Genomic DNA, 16,289 nt, shown 5'->3' with positions numbered 1-16,289 from the left:
ATGTGTGCATTGATTAATGTTTATATGTGAATAAAAGCCTAAATTAAATCTGTTTATCATATAAGGTGATCATGTCTCTTCAGAAGGTTTGGACTAAAACACTCTATTCATATGGATATGTCTGATATTCAAAGTCTTCTGAAGTCTTACAATAGTTTTGTAAAAGAGACTAAAATGGGTTTGGAGCAACATCAGCTTTAGTAAATTATGGAAGAAAAACAACTTAATTTTTGGGTGAATTAACCTTTTAAGACCAAAGCATCCCATTGGTTACTGTTAGCTCAACTATAAGGAAGTGTAAGTTACTACGAATCACCCAAAACCTGCCTAAAACACTCTGCACAAACACGGAGGAGAGTTTGAAAAAAAAGCCACAGAGGGGCCAATGATCACTGTGAAGGAGCTACAGAGTCCAATAGCTGAGAATGGAGTAAAGTTAAAGAGCTCTGCACAACATGTATGGGAAGATGGGACTGAAGAGGCCATTTCTTCAAAAGAACCATGTGAAAGTGTGGAATTAACCATTTGTGACACAGAAAAAGATTTTGTGGCCAGATAAGGCAAAGTGCTTTTTTCTCCAAAATAAAAAAAATACCATGGTGTAAATGTAAAAAATAAAAAAATAAATAATAATAATAATAATAATAATCTGTAAAATTAAAAAATGGTGGGGTAGCATTATTCTGCTGGACTGGTTTCATCAGCTGATGGAAAATACTAGGAAATTCTAGTGCATATACCTTTATGCACAAATGCACTCAAAAATTCTTACAGCTTTGGCAAAACTCTTACAGTATATTACAGCATGCAGAATCCTCCACTGAGATTTAGACTGTCCCTTTCAGATTTGTGTAAACCTTTATTCATTTTGCAAGCCGTGTTTGAAGAAAATGGGTTTCCCAATGTATTACTTCTATGCCTTACAATCAGATTTAATAGCTATTAGCTACAGTATGAACAACACATCAAAATTAAGTAATGCAAGAAAAATGTAACAATACATTGTCTGCTACTTAAAAAAAAGTTATAAATATCCTACACTTACACACACTGTACATCAATTACACACACACGATTTTCACTCAACCAGAATGAATCCAATCCAATTTCAGATTATGAATGTTTTGTTTAAATAAACCCTAAATGTTGCAATCTGATTCACATATACGTGTATTTGCATTACATGTATTCCAAACAAAACGTCAATGTGATAATATCACCAGTGCTACAATGAGTGCAAATGTTGTTTTGAACTTTATTTTAGAAGAGCTTTGTAGCAAATATTTGGTAAATATTTATTCTCATCCTTTGACCAGATGGTAAGACATTAGACATGAGTAAACAAACATACACACATTCGCATGACCTAAAATGTACGCAAACATATGCATCACAGCAAGGTATATTTGAATCCTAAAATAAAATAGAAAATAGTCCGATTTAAGCTTTTACATACTTTTTTTTTTTCTTGTTGACTGAATTATTTCAAGTCTGCACCACCTCTTTTAATACAATCTAATTTTAATTCGGATCAAGCTCAGTTGAATTGATTGAGGTGTTTACATGGAGACTTTTCAGTCCGACAGAGCCACCAAATCCATTTCTAAACAGATTATTAGGATGCATGTAAACGTAGCTAATAAAGCTGATTATAACTATAAATGGAGAATAAATGGCGATGGAACATATGCATGGTTTTCTACTCCAGCTCTCACTTCTGTCCGTTCCTCTACCTCTCTCTTCTCAGAAGAATATGTTCTGTGCTTGGTATTAATAAAATGGTATTTTCAATTTTCTAAACAACACTGCAAAGGGCTGCAAAGATCATTGCAAAAGGTTTTCTCCATACAAAGAAATACCCACAATAAAAACTAAATGCAGCAAACCCTTGAAAATGCTTATTTTAATGCGGTTTTGTGGGTATTAGGGGATGAGCATAACATACAAAATATAAATATACAAACAGTGCAAATTCCCCTGGGGCCAAATGTTTAAGCAATTTTGGGACGGTCAGGCAGCGAATAAATGAATCTGGACAAAGAAATCTCCCCCAGATTATGTGCTCTTGATCCTACAGTGAAACGAGAGAAAGAAATGAAAAAGAGGCATTTGTGGCTGTGGGGAAGCATCCAAAGATCATTTTTCTCAAATAAGCTTCTGCATCCAGTCCCTTTCATCCCTCTCAGCTGAGAGCCTTGTTTCAGAGCTGCTCAGCCTTGTTTTGCTCTCTCTCTCCCTTTCTTCATCCCTCACACCCTTTCACATTGCACTTTTCTTATGTTTGTTTTGTTTTCTTGGTCATTTTCTTCCTTGTAACAAATGAGTGACCCAGAATATGTGGACTTGTGCTGGGGGAAAAAATCAGCAAGGATAAAATATAAGATTTTCTCTCATACACCACCTCAAAAGTAACATTTAGCAGTTAGTATCAGCAGGAAAATCTCAAGAAACAGACAATGTTACAAAAACATCTCTTAAACGCATGATGAAGTGTAGCGTATCTTTTAGCCCGTGCTATTTGAACAGCAGAGATAAATAAAAGACATCTGGATCATCCGAAGGCAACAGAGTCTAGGCCAAGCCCCTGTCAGCGACTAGATTGTGCATTAAAGAGCATTGTGGTTGTATTGGTACCGTAAGGTACTTTTTCCTGTCAGTCAGCCTAGACTTTCATCTTTTCTCCCTGCTTTCTAATCGTCATAGTAATCTTGCAGAATAAACTACAACTGATATAAGTACATGAGAAACACTTGTATTTCCTTACAGTGTCTTCTCAGCTCCCTCATTATTTCTTTGCATGCAGAAATTTTAAATATGTATCATAACGTAAATGTATCTTTATTTTTGTTACGCATATATTTTTGAATTTATTGTCTGTTTTTAATTTCACCATTCTGATTTGTGTGCATTAGATTTACATATGTTTTATAGTCATTTTTGAACATTTCAGAGAATCTTCTAAAATGTGAAGAAAAAATCTGAAATCTAAATATAAAGCAGCATATCTAATGAAGAAGTTAGTGAAAAACACAATTTGACTGTCAGAATATTTATTTACACTACCATTCAAAAGCTTAAGTGTCGATAAGATTTTTTTAATGTCTTTGAGACTGTCGAGATTTTTGATAAGAATTATCTTATCCCCAGGCTGGATTAATTTGATCAAAAACAAAAACAAAACAGTAAAAACAATCATATTGTCACGTTTCACTACAGCGCGGGAGTGCGGAGCGAGGAACGAGGAGACCAGGAGTACATCAATAAGGGGATTTTAATTATATCAAGGGAGCCAGGAAAACACATGTAGCAAAGGAGGTAGACATCAACAGACATTCACAATGCCGGATGCCAAACTGATAACATGGAACACTTTATATACAAATGACATGACAATGAGATGACAAGACACACCTGGGATCAATAGAACTGAAAAGGGGACACCTGGAACAAATGATAAGGACAGGAACCTCGGGGACAGGAGCCCTCACTGGGCTAGATTCGGGGACAGGAGCCCTCACTGGGCTAGACTCGGGGACAGGAGCCCTTACTGGGCTAATCTCGGGGACAGGAGCCCTCACTGGGCTAGACTCAGGGACAGGAGCCCTCACTGGGCTAGACTCGGGGACTGGAACCCTCCGTGGGCTAAACTCGGGAACAGGAGCCCTCCGTGGGCTAAACTCGGGAACAGGAGCCCTCCGTGGGCTAAAACCTCTTTGGGCTGGATTCGGGGGCTGGAGGCGACACTGGAGCGAGCTCTGGGGGGCGCACTCGGGCAAGGAAGAGGGCCCTGAGCCGTCCATTTCTCCTCTTCCTCCTTTTCTGATTACGGATGAATAGGGCGGCCGGCGGGCTTGGGTCAGCGGCGGCTGTTGGGCTTGAGAATGCCGCGGCCGGCGGGCTAGACATCGGCGCAGCCGGCGGTCTTGACTTCGGAACGGCCGACGGGCTGGAGAGAGCCGCGGCCGGCGGGCTTGACTGAGGAACCGCCAGCGGGCCTGACATCAGAACGGCTGGCAGGCTGGAGAGAGCAGCGGCCAGCGGGCTTGACTGAGGAACGGCCGGCGGGCTTGACTTTGGAGAGGCCAGCGGAGAGGCTCCGGATCGGGATCGGAGGCTCTCCAGACACCAGATGACCGCCTCCTTCAAGTCGAGGTTGGTGGTGTCTGGGAGTTCTGTGGGGATATGGTATGTGATCCCGAGCCGGAATAGCGTCACCAGGGTCTCCCCATCCAGGGAACGAGGAGACCAGGAGTACATCAATAAGGGGATTTTAATTATATCAAGGGAACCAGTAAAACACACATAGCAAAAGAGGTAGACATCAACAGACATTCACAAAACCGGACGCCGAACTGATAACATGGAACACTTTATATACAAATGACATGACGATGGGATGACGAAACACACCTGGGATCAATAGAACTGAAAAGGGGACACCAAGGACCAAATATGGGCATGGAAACACATGGGGAGCAAAACACACACAAAACACGGAACAGAGTCTGACACATATTGTGTAATTATTACAATTTTGTATTTTAACATATATTAAAATGTAATTTATTCCTTTGATGGCAAAACTGAATTTTTTTAGCAGCCATTATTCATGTCTTCAGTGTGACATGATCCTTCAGAAATTTGTCTGAAGTTATTTGTCTAAACAATACATTGTGAATATAAATAACCTATTGTAATGGCTATAATAAGTCATTTTAGTTTTAAGAAATATAATTCTTCTCATTAAAATTACCTGATATTATGTATATTAATCATCATATGTATATTAATCAGGAATGTCTTACGTAAACATCATATCTTGAGTAGGGACATTTTATTTTATTTTCCTCTCAAAACAGTAAATATCAATAGATACCCCCATCAAAGCAAAAATGCCCACTAAACACCCCACAAGGTAAAAGCCGACTGATTAGCACAGGCCAGATAAAGGGAATGCCAGCCAAACCTGCTGTTCTCCTTCAGCGAGAGAACACACAGATATATCTCTGGATCTGGCCCATGACGCGAGATGGGAGTAATTGCTTAAATGGTTTACTGGGACAGGGGCATTCAGACAAAGAAAAAGGTGAGAAAATTACAGCTTAAAAGTGTACAGAATCAGATTTTACAAATATAAAACACTGAAATATGGGAAATTTACAGGAGCAACGACAGATTAGCATGCTTCAATTTGCACATGTAAAAACAAAGCATATGTTGTGAGCACTGCAATAAGCTTGAGCACACAAACAGACATTTTCATGAGCTTTTCCATGTCATCTTCCTCACCCTCAGGCTTGCTTGCGTCTTCCCTCATCCTCCCCTGGTCATTGGCTAAGATAAGTAGCTAAACTAAATGGGCCGGACAGCCAGCTCTCTGCTGCCAAGCGCAGGTCACATATGAAACTGCAGCCCCACTCACACCGCTATCATCAGCCCCAGTGGCCCGCACCCCGGCACCCCGCTGGGGGTTTAAGAGCGGCCATCAGCCCTGATTCTTTACTAACCCTCAGTACCTGAAGGTGAACATGGCCGACTGCAGGTGTTTAAACCTCAATCTTGGGTTATAGTGGAAATGCGTGTGAATGCATACGAGATACAGAAGAGTTCATCTATAGCAGCTGGGGATACAAGAACACCGCGGAGCTGGGGTGAAGATAAGGGTCGAAGGTTAAATTTTCTTTTGTGTAGGTGCGACTGAAGCAAATGGAGAATACATTTGGAAATGAAAGAAAATGGGACAACAAATGTGTGTGTTTCATAACCAGCTATGTATTTATCTTTTACCCTTTGCCTTTCGCTTCTGCTCTCTCTGTTTTCCCCTTCTACTGTCATTTTCTATATCCCTTCGAATCCTCGTATGACCCCAGGGTCATTCATAAGGGCAAGGTCGTCCGTCTGGGGCTGAATTTGAACTCAGTACCTGAAGGTGAACATGGCCGACTGCAGGTGTTTAAACCTCAATCTTGGGTTATAGTGGAAATGCGTGTGAATGCATACGAGATACAGAAGAGTTCATCTATAGCAGCTGGGGATACAAGAACACCGCGGAGCTGGGGTGAAGATAAGGGTCGAAGGTTAAATTTTCTTTTGTGTAGGTGCGACTGAAGCAAATGGAGAATACATTTGGAAATGAAAGAAAATGGGACAACAAATGTGTGTGTTTCATAACCAGCTATGTATTTATCTTTTACCCTTTGCCTTTCGCTTCTGCTCTCTCTGTTTTCCCCTTCTACTGTCATTTTCGGATTCTTCCCCCATCCTCGTATGACCCCAGGGTCATTCATAAGGGCAAGGTCGTCCGTCTGGGGCTGAATTTGAACTCTGACCCCCTCGTCTCATCGGGTTCTAAACACACACTCTGAAAAATTTTTATCTGTAAAACACTTCGTATTTTGTTTATATGAGGACACAGGTCTTTGTATTAGCATCAGTATGGTAATATGCTTTTGATAGCATCATCTTTTTTTTTTTCTTTTGTAAGAGGAAAATTGGATGGGGCCATAATGCTCCATCTCTGTCCGTTTTAATTGCACCGGTGGTCGTTTGGCCTTTGACCCACGGGGTCGTGAGTTACGCTGACAGCTGCTTATGAAAAAACCCAAGATTGATACCGGACACTAAATATCTGCGGGGTACTTTTTATAATAATAATAATAATAATGATACGAACATACTAAAGTGTGCATTTTAAATAAGTGCTATAAACAAGACGACTGTCGCGATTTCGATGACATAAATGATCTTCTGACAGACCGACAGATATTGAGGATCCGTCTGAAGACCAGTAATTTCCTAAAATAACAAGAAAAAATCCTGGCCGCAAATATACAATCTTCCTGCTCTCACGAAGGAATTTGGGCCAGTGTAATTGTAACAGAACAGTAAACAACCAAAAAAATAAAATATTACTAATCTCACATAGGTAGGCTAATTTTAAATAAAATCTTACATAGGTATAATTTAAATGTTTATATGTAATGTATTAACAGCACACGAGAGCCATTAAGCTTTTGTCGATTTCTTAGTTGATAGTTTTAGGTGAAATACGACTTGGATGGTAGCCTACAACCATTAACATCAATAAAATCGTCGGACTAAGTAAACTCATGTAGAAATTTAAGTAGATAATAATAATATTATTCGTATATTTTATTCTGCTATAAAGTTTTTACTAAATGAGTTTACCGCCGTTTTAACCGCTGTTATTATTTTTGTGTGTTCTTCTCTCATTGCTACTTTGGTTATGACATGAATATAATGTCGATAATGTTACTAATTTGCATGGTATCAAAAAGCAGATCATTTTGCAAGAGTTATTATTTGAAGTGTTGATATAAACGACATTCTGCTGATGAGAGATTTATTCTTGTCTCCACAGAAACTGCTGCATTGTTATTAAATGAAAGAGTATATTTTGTAGGCTATGGTATGAACCTTTTAACAATAAGTTTTTACTATTTCAAATTGTATAGCCTAGGCTACGTAATATGCATCTTTGGAAAAGTCAAGACACTTTTGTTTTAACCCAAAACGCGCTCAAGGGAAAAAAAATATTTATTTAAATAAATAACTGATGCATACAAAGCATTTCTTCGATAAATATCACTTCATTTGCGTTGTATTGGCCTATTAATTAACATGGATATAAACGCTAAACTGTAAGGTTTTATGGTTGTATGTAATGCTCAGCAATTTGCATATCAGCTAAACTCGGGTTTATTTAGTTATTTAAAATAAATCTGGCGTATTAAGTTAAAAATGTCTGATTACAACATGACAAAACACGTGACAATATCTGTTACTAACAATCTAGTCAATTATCGTCGTCATTAATTCAAGCAAGGTAATGCGAAGATAACATTTACATACTCAAATAGAAATCTGGCTATTTAAACAATTAAGAATCTACAGACTACAATAATTATAGAAATACATCTCTGAATTATCTATAATTAAGGGAAACCACGAGGACGCATCGTCTCAATACAGACATGGAAAAATTTATCTAGTTATGTTTATTAGACCATTCGGCTATTCAGATCAGATATTGTCATATTGCATATTTGACTGGATTATTTTCATGATTTGCATTATTTAATTTACCGTAGCCTAATTCAAAAACTAAAACTAGTAAATGCGTGGAAAAGCCTAGGCTATCACTTTTGTGAAATGTTTCAGTTGATATAAACGTAATATCTCTTTAGTTATACCTTCATGCAAAAATGAGGATATATTTTAAATGACACGTGAATTCTGTTTTCAGTTAATGTTTTTATTAAAATCAGAATGCAGTGTTGATTTATGCACTAGTTTAACAGCCGAAAGAGATATGCGTCTTCAAAGCCTCATTAGAATTTTGCATGAGAAAATTCAATAAATAACCTACTAATGCATTTCATATTTTAAAGATTACCAGGTCCTAGTGGTTCTCAAAATTTCTGCATCATGTTAAAACTCCCAAATATGGCATCAATAATGAATCCTGAAGATTTAATGACATCGTGGCCTATCTTCAGATACGGCACCCGTGAAGAGGTTGCTGTGTGGGGTTTCTTAGTTAATCTGAAGCCAATAAAAGGTACACGTGCCTGAGTATCAGCCATGAAACGTGAGAGCACATATATACAGAGAGTCATGCTCTTCAAATATTTGATGGCCCATCTCCACTATGTAAACTTATAAGAGAACGTCTCCACCTTTCCGTCCATCTCTACAAACCCATACCTACAAAAAAAGAAAGAACAAGAAAGAACGAAAGAAAGAAAGAAAGAAAAGAAAAGAAAGGAATAGAACTGTTCACTGTGAATAAAGTCACATCGAAACACGTTTGTTTGTTCGTCGGACCCAGTTTGTTTACCGAGGGAAAAGGTATAATGAGATCTCCGCGCGCTTCTCGCCATCACCAACACGTGCAGGTTATATCTTAAAAGATCTGCTGGAATGAAATAGCCCCATTACAGCATTGTAAATGTGTTGTATGGTCGGCTGACAGAATTGCAAACATGTAGGCTAGTTTAGCGTCATGCACGGAGAAAGTGACCAAGCGGTCGCGCACCTTGAATGAGACGAGGAGAGCGAAAAGACGGAGCCCAGAAATGTGTGAACAGGCTTCTTTATTCTGTCCCTTTTCCTTAGCGCTGGCTGCCCTTTTAAAGCCAAAATCTCCACCTCTTGATTGATTTTCTCATAATTAACTCAGTCTGCTCATCGATTTCCCCCCTTAACGGAGATTCAGTCTGTGTGGCGGCGGACACTAACGGCCATGCTGAGGCTGCGTGATGGTATTATTACAACGTCGTTATCAAGGATAGGCCGCCAAACAAATATCGACCATATTGATTACAAAGCTTCCCAAAGGAGTAAACACCATGTCCAGATTTTCTAGACAAGAGACAAAACAGAAGCTCGCACGCCTATACGCGCGTAACCGCGCACAATTAGGCTAGTCTTCAGAAATAAAGGAACTATTAATAGCCTACCAAACCATCACAACAAAGCCATTAAAAAAGCTTAAAGGTTCTGAAACATTTTAACCTCAATTTTCAAACGTTCGTCAAAAACTGCAAAATAAAGCCTTGCAATTTGGCCTACTACATTAGCATTCGGTGACACCCAAACGGTAGGCTATTTAATTCTAGCGATAAAAAACTGTTTAGGTGAAACAATTAGCATATAAAGCTGTGTCCTTTCGCAGACATACAGTAGCCTATATAGTCCTCCCTTATCATAATAATCGCTAATAGCTCGTTTTTGGTCTGCACTTTTAAAACAAACCGCAGTAATGGCCAAAAAGCTTAACAGAAGCTTGCTTCATTCATGGTGGCAGAAAGCTGTGTATTTATCATCCCTCGACAAATCTGAACATCGCAAGATGTTCGCAGGAGCATGACTGTAAAACAGGAGGGCATGCATATTTCACAGGGAGATCTCCGCTGTTCAAATCAAATATTCCCGCGATGCCCTGCGCCAACTACAGCATGCAAAGAAACACAAGCAGAAGCACCGACACCGAGAGAGGGATGTCTCATGGATTCATTTCTATCTAATCAATAAAAAGAAAACCCCTGTCCGAGCAAGAAATCATTACAGGCAATAACCCTGTCCGCCTCTGTCCTGCTCGCTCTGTGCGGGACGGGTTTAAACGAGACGGGACAACTTTAGCGTGAATCGTTTTGATGGAATACAACGGCAGAGAAACGGCATAAAGTACAAACAAATATACATTAGGGAGGCAAAAAATAGAGAGAACGAGTGAAGTAGAAGGATGACGTAATGGTATGGAAAAGTTGTAGCTACATACGCAAAAGAATAAATGTATGAAGCTGTGAGTTTGTTTACACAACATTACCAGCGTTTCCATCGATGATAAACGCGGCAGTCTGCGTCACGCCAAGAGCTGCTCGGACACCGAAAAGAGTCGGACGCAGCAAAACGGGGGAGAGAGGCCAGATATTTTGGGGGTGGTTTGGTTGGGGGGGGGCATACACGGAATCGGGTGAGGAGCCTGAATTTGAAATTAGGGGCGAAAGGTGAGGTGGTCGGGTGGAGGGTGTGTGCACGTGCGCAAATCCTTCATGTGTATGGCTCTATCGCTAGCGGTTTCCATGACTACGAGTTGACCGCCGGCGCTGAAAAAGGCGCAAAAGCGCATCTGTATGGGCGAGAACGAGAGAAAAGTAGCAGAAGTGTTTTTAATCTTCATTTCCCTTATTCGTTTGATGACTTCGGTATATGTTTTGCGTATAGACAAGCGCGGATTAACGAACAGGCTTGCCTAGGCTGCAGCCCAGGGGCCCCACATGTGCAGGGGCCTCGGATTGGCCGGACAATTTTTTTTATTATTTTAAATCTACTTCAGCACGAACAAAAAAAGACCCTCATTGATCCATTAGAAACATAAAAGGAGCATTCGTTGCAGAGCGTCTGACAAAATGAATGTCTTGTATTGTAGAATGCACGCTCAGCACCGCCGAGAGTTCGCGCGAGCTTTAAATCGAAACCGAAAGTAAAACGACCACGCGCATTCAAAAGCGGGTTTAATACCCCGCGTTTTGAGAGCGACTCCCTGATGCGCGCAAATTAGGCTACTACATCTAGGCTGTTATGAGCATGTAGCTATAATAGGTTGTGTAGTTGTCTATAGCTCTGCATCATGCTTGAACAAAAAGTGGTCTCTATTTGCACTTTGAATATAGAGAGAGCACTTATTGTTCTCACTTAATACGACTAAGAAAGAACTGTTGTTTATTTTTTGTTATTTATACTGTTTTTTATGTTCAATTTGTGAAAAGGAGTTCAGTTAGGAGGTCAAACGTTCTAGAAGCTCATAATTCATGTACAGTAAGGTCTGAAGAGACATGAAATCATACAGGAGAGGCCAGTCAGTTGAACAAGACTTTACAGTGCTTGAGTGTTGTTGTTTTTACTGATAATTCATACTCAGAAAGGAGAACTGAAATGACATTTATTACAAGATGATTAGTTAAATTAATTTTTCCAGTCATGTATTTGGTCGAGAATAAAAAAAAAAAAAGTGAAAAAATCTCATGTTTCTCTCGTGTCTTGAGTTAAGTGTCTGCATTAATGATAATCAAACAACAAAAGACAAGGAGAAAAATCACTCCCTGCTCTTGACAGAGTGGCATTTGTAGCTTTTATAAGAATTTATATAGTGCAAATTGTTCCCTACCATCACATTCACATCTATGCAACCAATAAATATGCATAAAATAATTACTACTACTAAGAAAAAGCACATATTTCTTAATTGATCTAGTCATTTGATTCTGCTCTCAAAATGCACCAGATTTATGCATTTAAATTTAAAATGAACAAAATTTTCTTATTCCCACAGAACCCCCTAGACTAGAGGAACCAATGTGCACCCATCACAGTCTTACAAAATCCTGTGGGGACACTGGGAATGTAGAGGAAACACTGTAGGATTGGCTGTGTCAATGAGTGTGTGTATGCCTGTTCACCTTACTATTTGCGTGTGGACAAAATACATTTCTCCAGTAAAGCATAATGATTAAGGGGGGGCCTCACACAAAAAGCAGCCTAGGGGCCCCTGACCACCTTAATCCGCCCCTGCATATAGGCTTGACTAGGACTGATCAAACATATAGCTGCCATCTACTGGTTTAATGACTGAATTGCGCACAAAACAGGGTGAAGGCTCTGAGTAGGCCTCTCTCCAAAACACTGTGCTCTAAGCAAATTAGTATAGAAATACAGTTAAATTTACAACCCAAAAAGTTATTAATGAATAGTTACATTTACAGCTGTGTGGTTAATGCATTTTCTCAATCTCAATCTCAATCAAAGTCAATAGACACACACCTCAATTCTATATAACGCTATTTAAAGGAACACTCCACTATTTTTGAAAATAGGCTCATTTTCCAACTCCCCTAGAGTTAAACAGTTGAGTTTTACCGTTTTCAAATCCATTTAGCCGATCTCCGGGTCTGGCGTAGCACTTTTAGCTGCAGCTTAGCATAGATCATTGAATCTGATTAGACCGTTAACATCTCGCTTAAAAATGAACAAAGAGTTTTGAGATTTTTCCTATTTAAAACTTGACTCTTTTGTAGTTACATCGTGTACTAAGACCGACGGAAAATGAAAAGTTGCGATTTTCTAGGCCAATATGGCTAGGAACTATACTCTCATTCCGGCGTAATAATCAAGGAACTTTGCTGCCGTACCATGGGTGCAGCAGGCGCAATATTACATAGCGCCTGAAAATAGGCTAACTTCCGCCAACATAACCAACGTGACCACCTGCTTGCACAGGGAGCGTGCCTTCCGTTGGAAGTTACCTTGCTGGGGACTATTTTAAGGCGCTGCGTAATATCATCGCGCCTGCTGCACCCATGGTACGGCAACAAAGTTCCTTGATTATTACACCGGAATGAGAGTATAGTTCCTAGCCATATCGGCCTAGAAAATCGCAACTTTTCTTTTTCCGTCGGTCTTAGTACACGATGTAACTACAGAAGAGTCAAGTTTTAAATAGGAAAAATATCAAAACTCTTTGTTCATTTTTAAGCGAGATGCTAATGGTCTAATCAGATTCAATGATCTATGCTAAGCTGCAGCTAAAAGTGCTACCGCCAGACCCGGAGATTGACTGAATTGATTCGAAAACTGTAAAACTCAACTATTTAACTCTAGGGGAGTTGGAAAATGAGCCTATTTTAAAAAATAGTGGAGTGTTCTTTTAAACTATCATGAATTAACTGGAAAAAAACAGCAATACTTACAGAAATCCACCAAAGGGATTTGGCCTCAACATTTCCCAAAGAAATTCAAAAACTGAAATTAAATGTCTTTTAGCACACAGTATCAGAAAGACAATTATTTTCTGACAGGACTTTATTAAGGATTGTATAGTTAAATAAATGTACATATTCCAAAACAATATCAAGTAATATAATTTTAAACAAAAACATGAAAACACAAAAGCATTCAATGTTCCACTCCCAATTCACTTACATCAGTGTCATGACAGGACCGTTCCAAACTGAATTACCACTAAATACTACTGAACTTTTATCTTCTTTGCATTTTTGTCATAAGAGTACAAATATAACAAAAGGGTCAACACATCCTTTCTTTATAAGAACACACTAGTCCAGAAACATGACTAGAGGTTAATCCAGTTGTGTCAAGGCTGGTGTCAAATCAGTGGTCATCTAATTATAATTAATAATAATTTTTCTATCATCAGTTTACAAAGGCATCCAAAGGCCTTGATGATCCATGACCTTGTTTCTGAGACAAATAATGTTGGGACAGATGGTGGGACACATGTAATCTCACAGTGGTGCACACTGTAGAAAGTCCTCGTTGTAAAAAAGCAGTTAATCTCGGTTCCATCTTGTGGTATTTCCCCATCCTCAATAAAGCTTCAAATTTGGCAACTTTGATAGATTTGTTCCAGTCAGGTACTGTATGAAGGATTTCCAATGTTATCTAAGTTGACTCTTATAAGCAGTACAACAGTGCACTCTGGAGCAGTTAAGTTACACAACATATTAAACGGTCCAATGGTGGAAGTGTACATTTGGTCATCTGAAGCATTGTTACCAGCCCAAACTCTTAAGAATTAAGTTACCATTCAATCTTTCAAAACCTTTTCAAACAGGAAATATAATAAAATAAACAATCTTTTTGTTAACTATACATTTGGATGTTTATAAATCATTCTTTGATTTGTATATCCTTTTGGGTTACATATTTGTTGTGTATTCCAATCATTCCTATCTTTTATCAAAGAGGTCATTTTAAATTTCCAAAACAAAGTTAAACACATAACTTGAATTCAGTGGTTCATTGTATGTCATCACATTTGGAAAAAACTTCTATCCACATACCACCTGTGGCAGACTAAGTGGTACAGATGCAGAACCTCCATCTTTTGTTTTCTATGGGTGTGCATTTGTCCATGTTTAAACTGACCTGCAGTAGAGAGAGAGACAGCCCTATATTTGAACCTAACCTCTGAAAACTCAATAATAATTTTTCCTTCAGAAACAGTCAGTGTCCAACAAAACGGCTGCCCAGTTTAATCTAGACTCTTCCAACAGGCTCTCCTTCCCAGAGTCACCAACACTCAATGAAATAAAAAGGCAAAACATCTTCTTCATCCATCATAGTTGAAGGTCCCAAGTGAAACTGACATTTCTCAGGGCCTGTGAAGGAAACATGGAATACATTACTTTATACATATGGGAACAAAATATACTTTAATATCAAGACTTTGTGGGATTTAAACTGGCATCTGAGGATCAGGGAATTTTATTTAGGCTGCCAAAGCTAATGTAACTACCATTAACTAAAGATAATAATTAAAGATATTTTAACATATTTACAGAAAGTGATTGCAATATAATATAATATTGATAATCATTATGTTCCTGTTCTCGTTAAAACTGATTTGGGATGATATTTATTGTGAAAAGGGCTATCCAAATAAATACAATTAATTTAATTGATTTAGATTTTCTAGATAATATTTTAAAAATATATATTTTGGCTTTAGTACAATGACAGCAAAAAATAATTATTTAATAATATATAATTATTTAACTTTGGAAACGTTTTCTTTGTTAATTAAGGTTCACGCCAGTGTTGTTTTTGTGAAATAAAACTATGAAAATTGTTTTGGTTAATTAACATAAAACTTAAATAAAATAAAATAAAATAAATAAATATATAGGCAGAAATATAGCCTTGGCAACTGAAAAAGAGTTTAAGCTGAAGTAAAAATTACAAATAAATAAATAAATAAATATAAATAAATATCAAAAACAAAAGCTAAACAGAAATATTAAAATATAAGTACATAAAAAACTGTAACCTAAGCGTACTAAAACATACAAAATTAAAACAAATTATAAAAAGAAAAGAAAATTCAAAATATTATTAAAGACTATAACTGTATATAAATATTAAAATAACACTCATATTGTATAAAAGGGGTCAAGACAAAATTGTTTTCTACTGCCCCCTGGTGGTTACATGCTAATATAGAGGCAAGAGAGGGAGTATATATAAAATTCTACATTCAACACTAATGTATCAGACCACAAAAAAACAACAAATTCAAATGCATAAAAAAGTACTTACAAACTTCGTGTTCCCCAGTTTGTCCCATTATGTGTCTGGCTTCTGAGCAACAGTTTCCTGCCCTCCTCGTAGTCATCCTGATCCACACTGACAAGCAGCCGGACCCCCTCCTGCCCCGCTGCCCTTTTCAAAGAGTCTGTGATGAAGACTCCTTTCAGTGCCTCGAGCAGTGCCCCGCTCAGATAGTCTGCCCAGAAGGCATCCAGGTTGGCAAGTTCCGAGAACTTGATATCACAAACAATAGAGCCCAGATCCCGGGTACGGAGCAGCATGCTCGCTCGGCTGAACAGTTCAAATTGCCTCTCCAACGGCTGCTGCTTGTCTGAAGAAACTCCTCCACGAAGGGCCGACTCGTGCTCTGAATACTCCGCACGCACACGTAGCCGGACATCTGAGAGCGGAAGAGTGTTGGAGACAGAGAAAGAGAGGAGGGTGGGATGAAGGATGAAGGGTGGCATGCAAAGGGGCAAAGAAAATCATGAAGGGATGGAGATGGATTTGTGAAGATTCAGGGTGTGAAGGTTTTTTTGCAGCAAGTATGGAGAGAAACGAGAAAAACAGTAGCAGGAGGAAAGGGGAAGAACATGAGAAATGACACAGATCAGCGGGTGGGGGGGGGGGCCAAAAGGAGGGCAAAAAGAACAGTGATA

General features: G+C 38.7%; 1 protein-coding gene across 2 annotated transcripts in view; it reads right to left on the bottom strand.

The window, feature by feature from the left end:
• Positions 1-13,354: 13,354 nt before the first annotated feature.
• The window catches only part of LOC107700182 (DNA-binding death effector domain-containing protein 2-like), a 13,012-nt gene continuing 10,077 nt past the window's right edge, over positions 13,355-16,289 (bottom strand). For both annotated transcript variants that reach the window (XM_016501739.1, XM_016501740.1), the window contains 2 exons: positions 15,640-16,030; positions 13,355-14,702 (listed from right to left, as the gene is read on the bottom strand). In XM_016501739.1, coding sequence (XP_016357225.1) covers positions 14,696-14,702; positions 15,640-16,030 — 398 coding nt within the window. In that variant the 3' untranslated portion in view covers positions 13,355-14,695. The remainder of the gene's footprint in view (positions 14,703-15,639; positions 16,031-16,289) is intronic.

The sequence above is a fragment of the Sinocyclocheilus anshuiensis genome, unplaced genomic scaffold (genome assembly GCF_001515605.1).
Source record: "Sinocyclocheilus anshuiensis isolate Anshui unplaced genomic scaffold, SAMN03320099.WGS_v1.1 scaffold955, whole genome shotgun sequence".
Classification (NCBI taxonomy): Eukaryota; Metazoa; Chordata; class Actinopteri; order Cypriniformes; family Cyprinidae; genus Sinocyclocheilus; species Sinocyclocheilus anshuiensis.
Note: the sequence above shows the minus strand (reverse complement) of the source record. Positions and strands in the feature narration are given on the sequence as shown.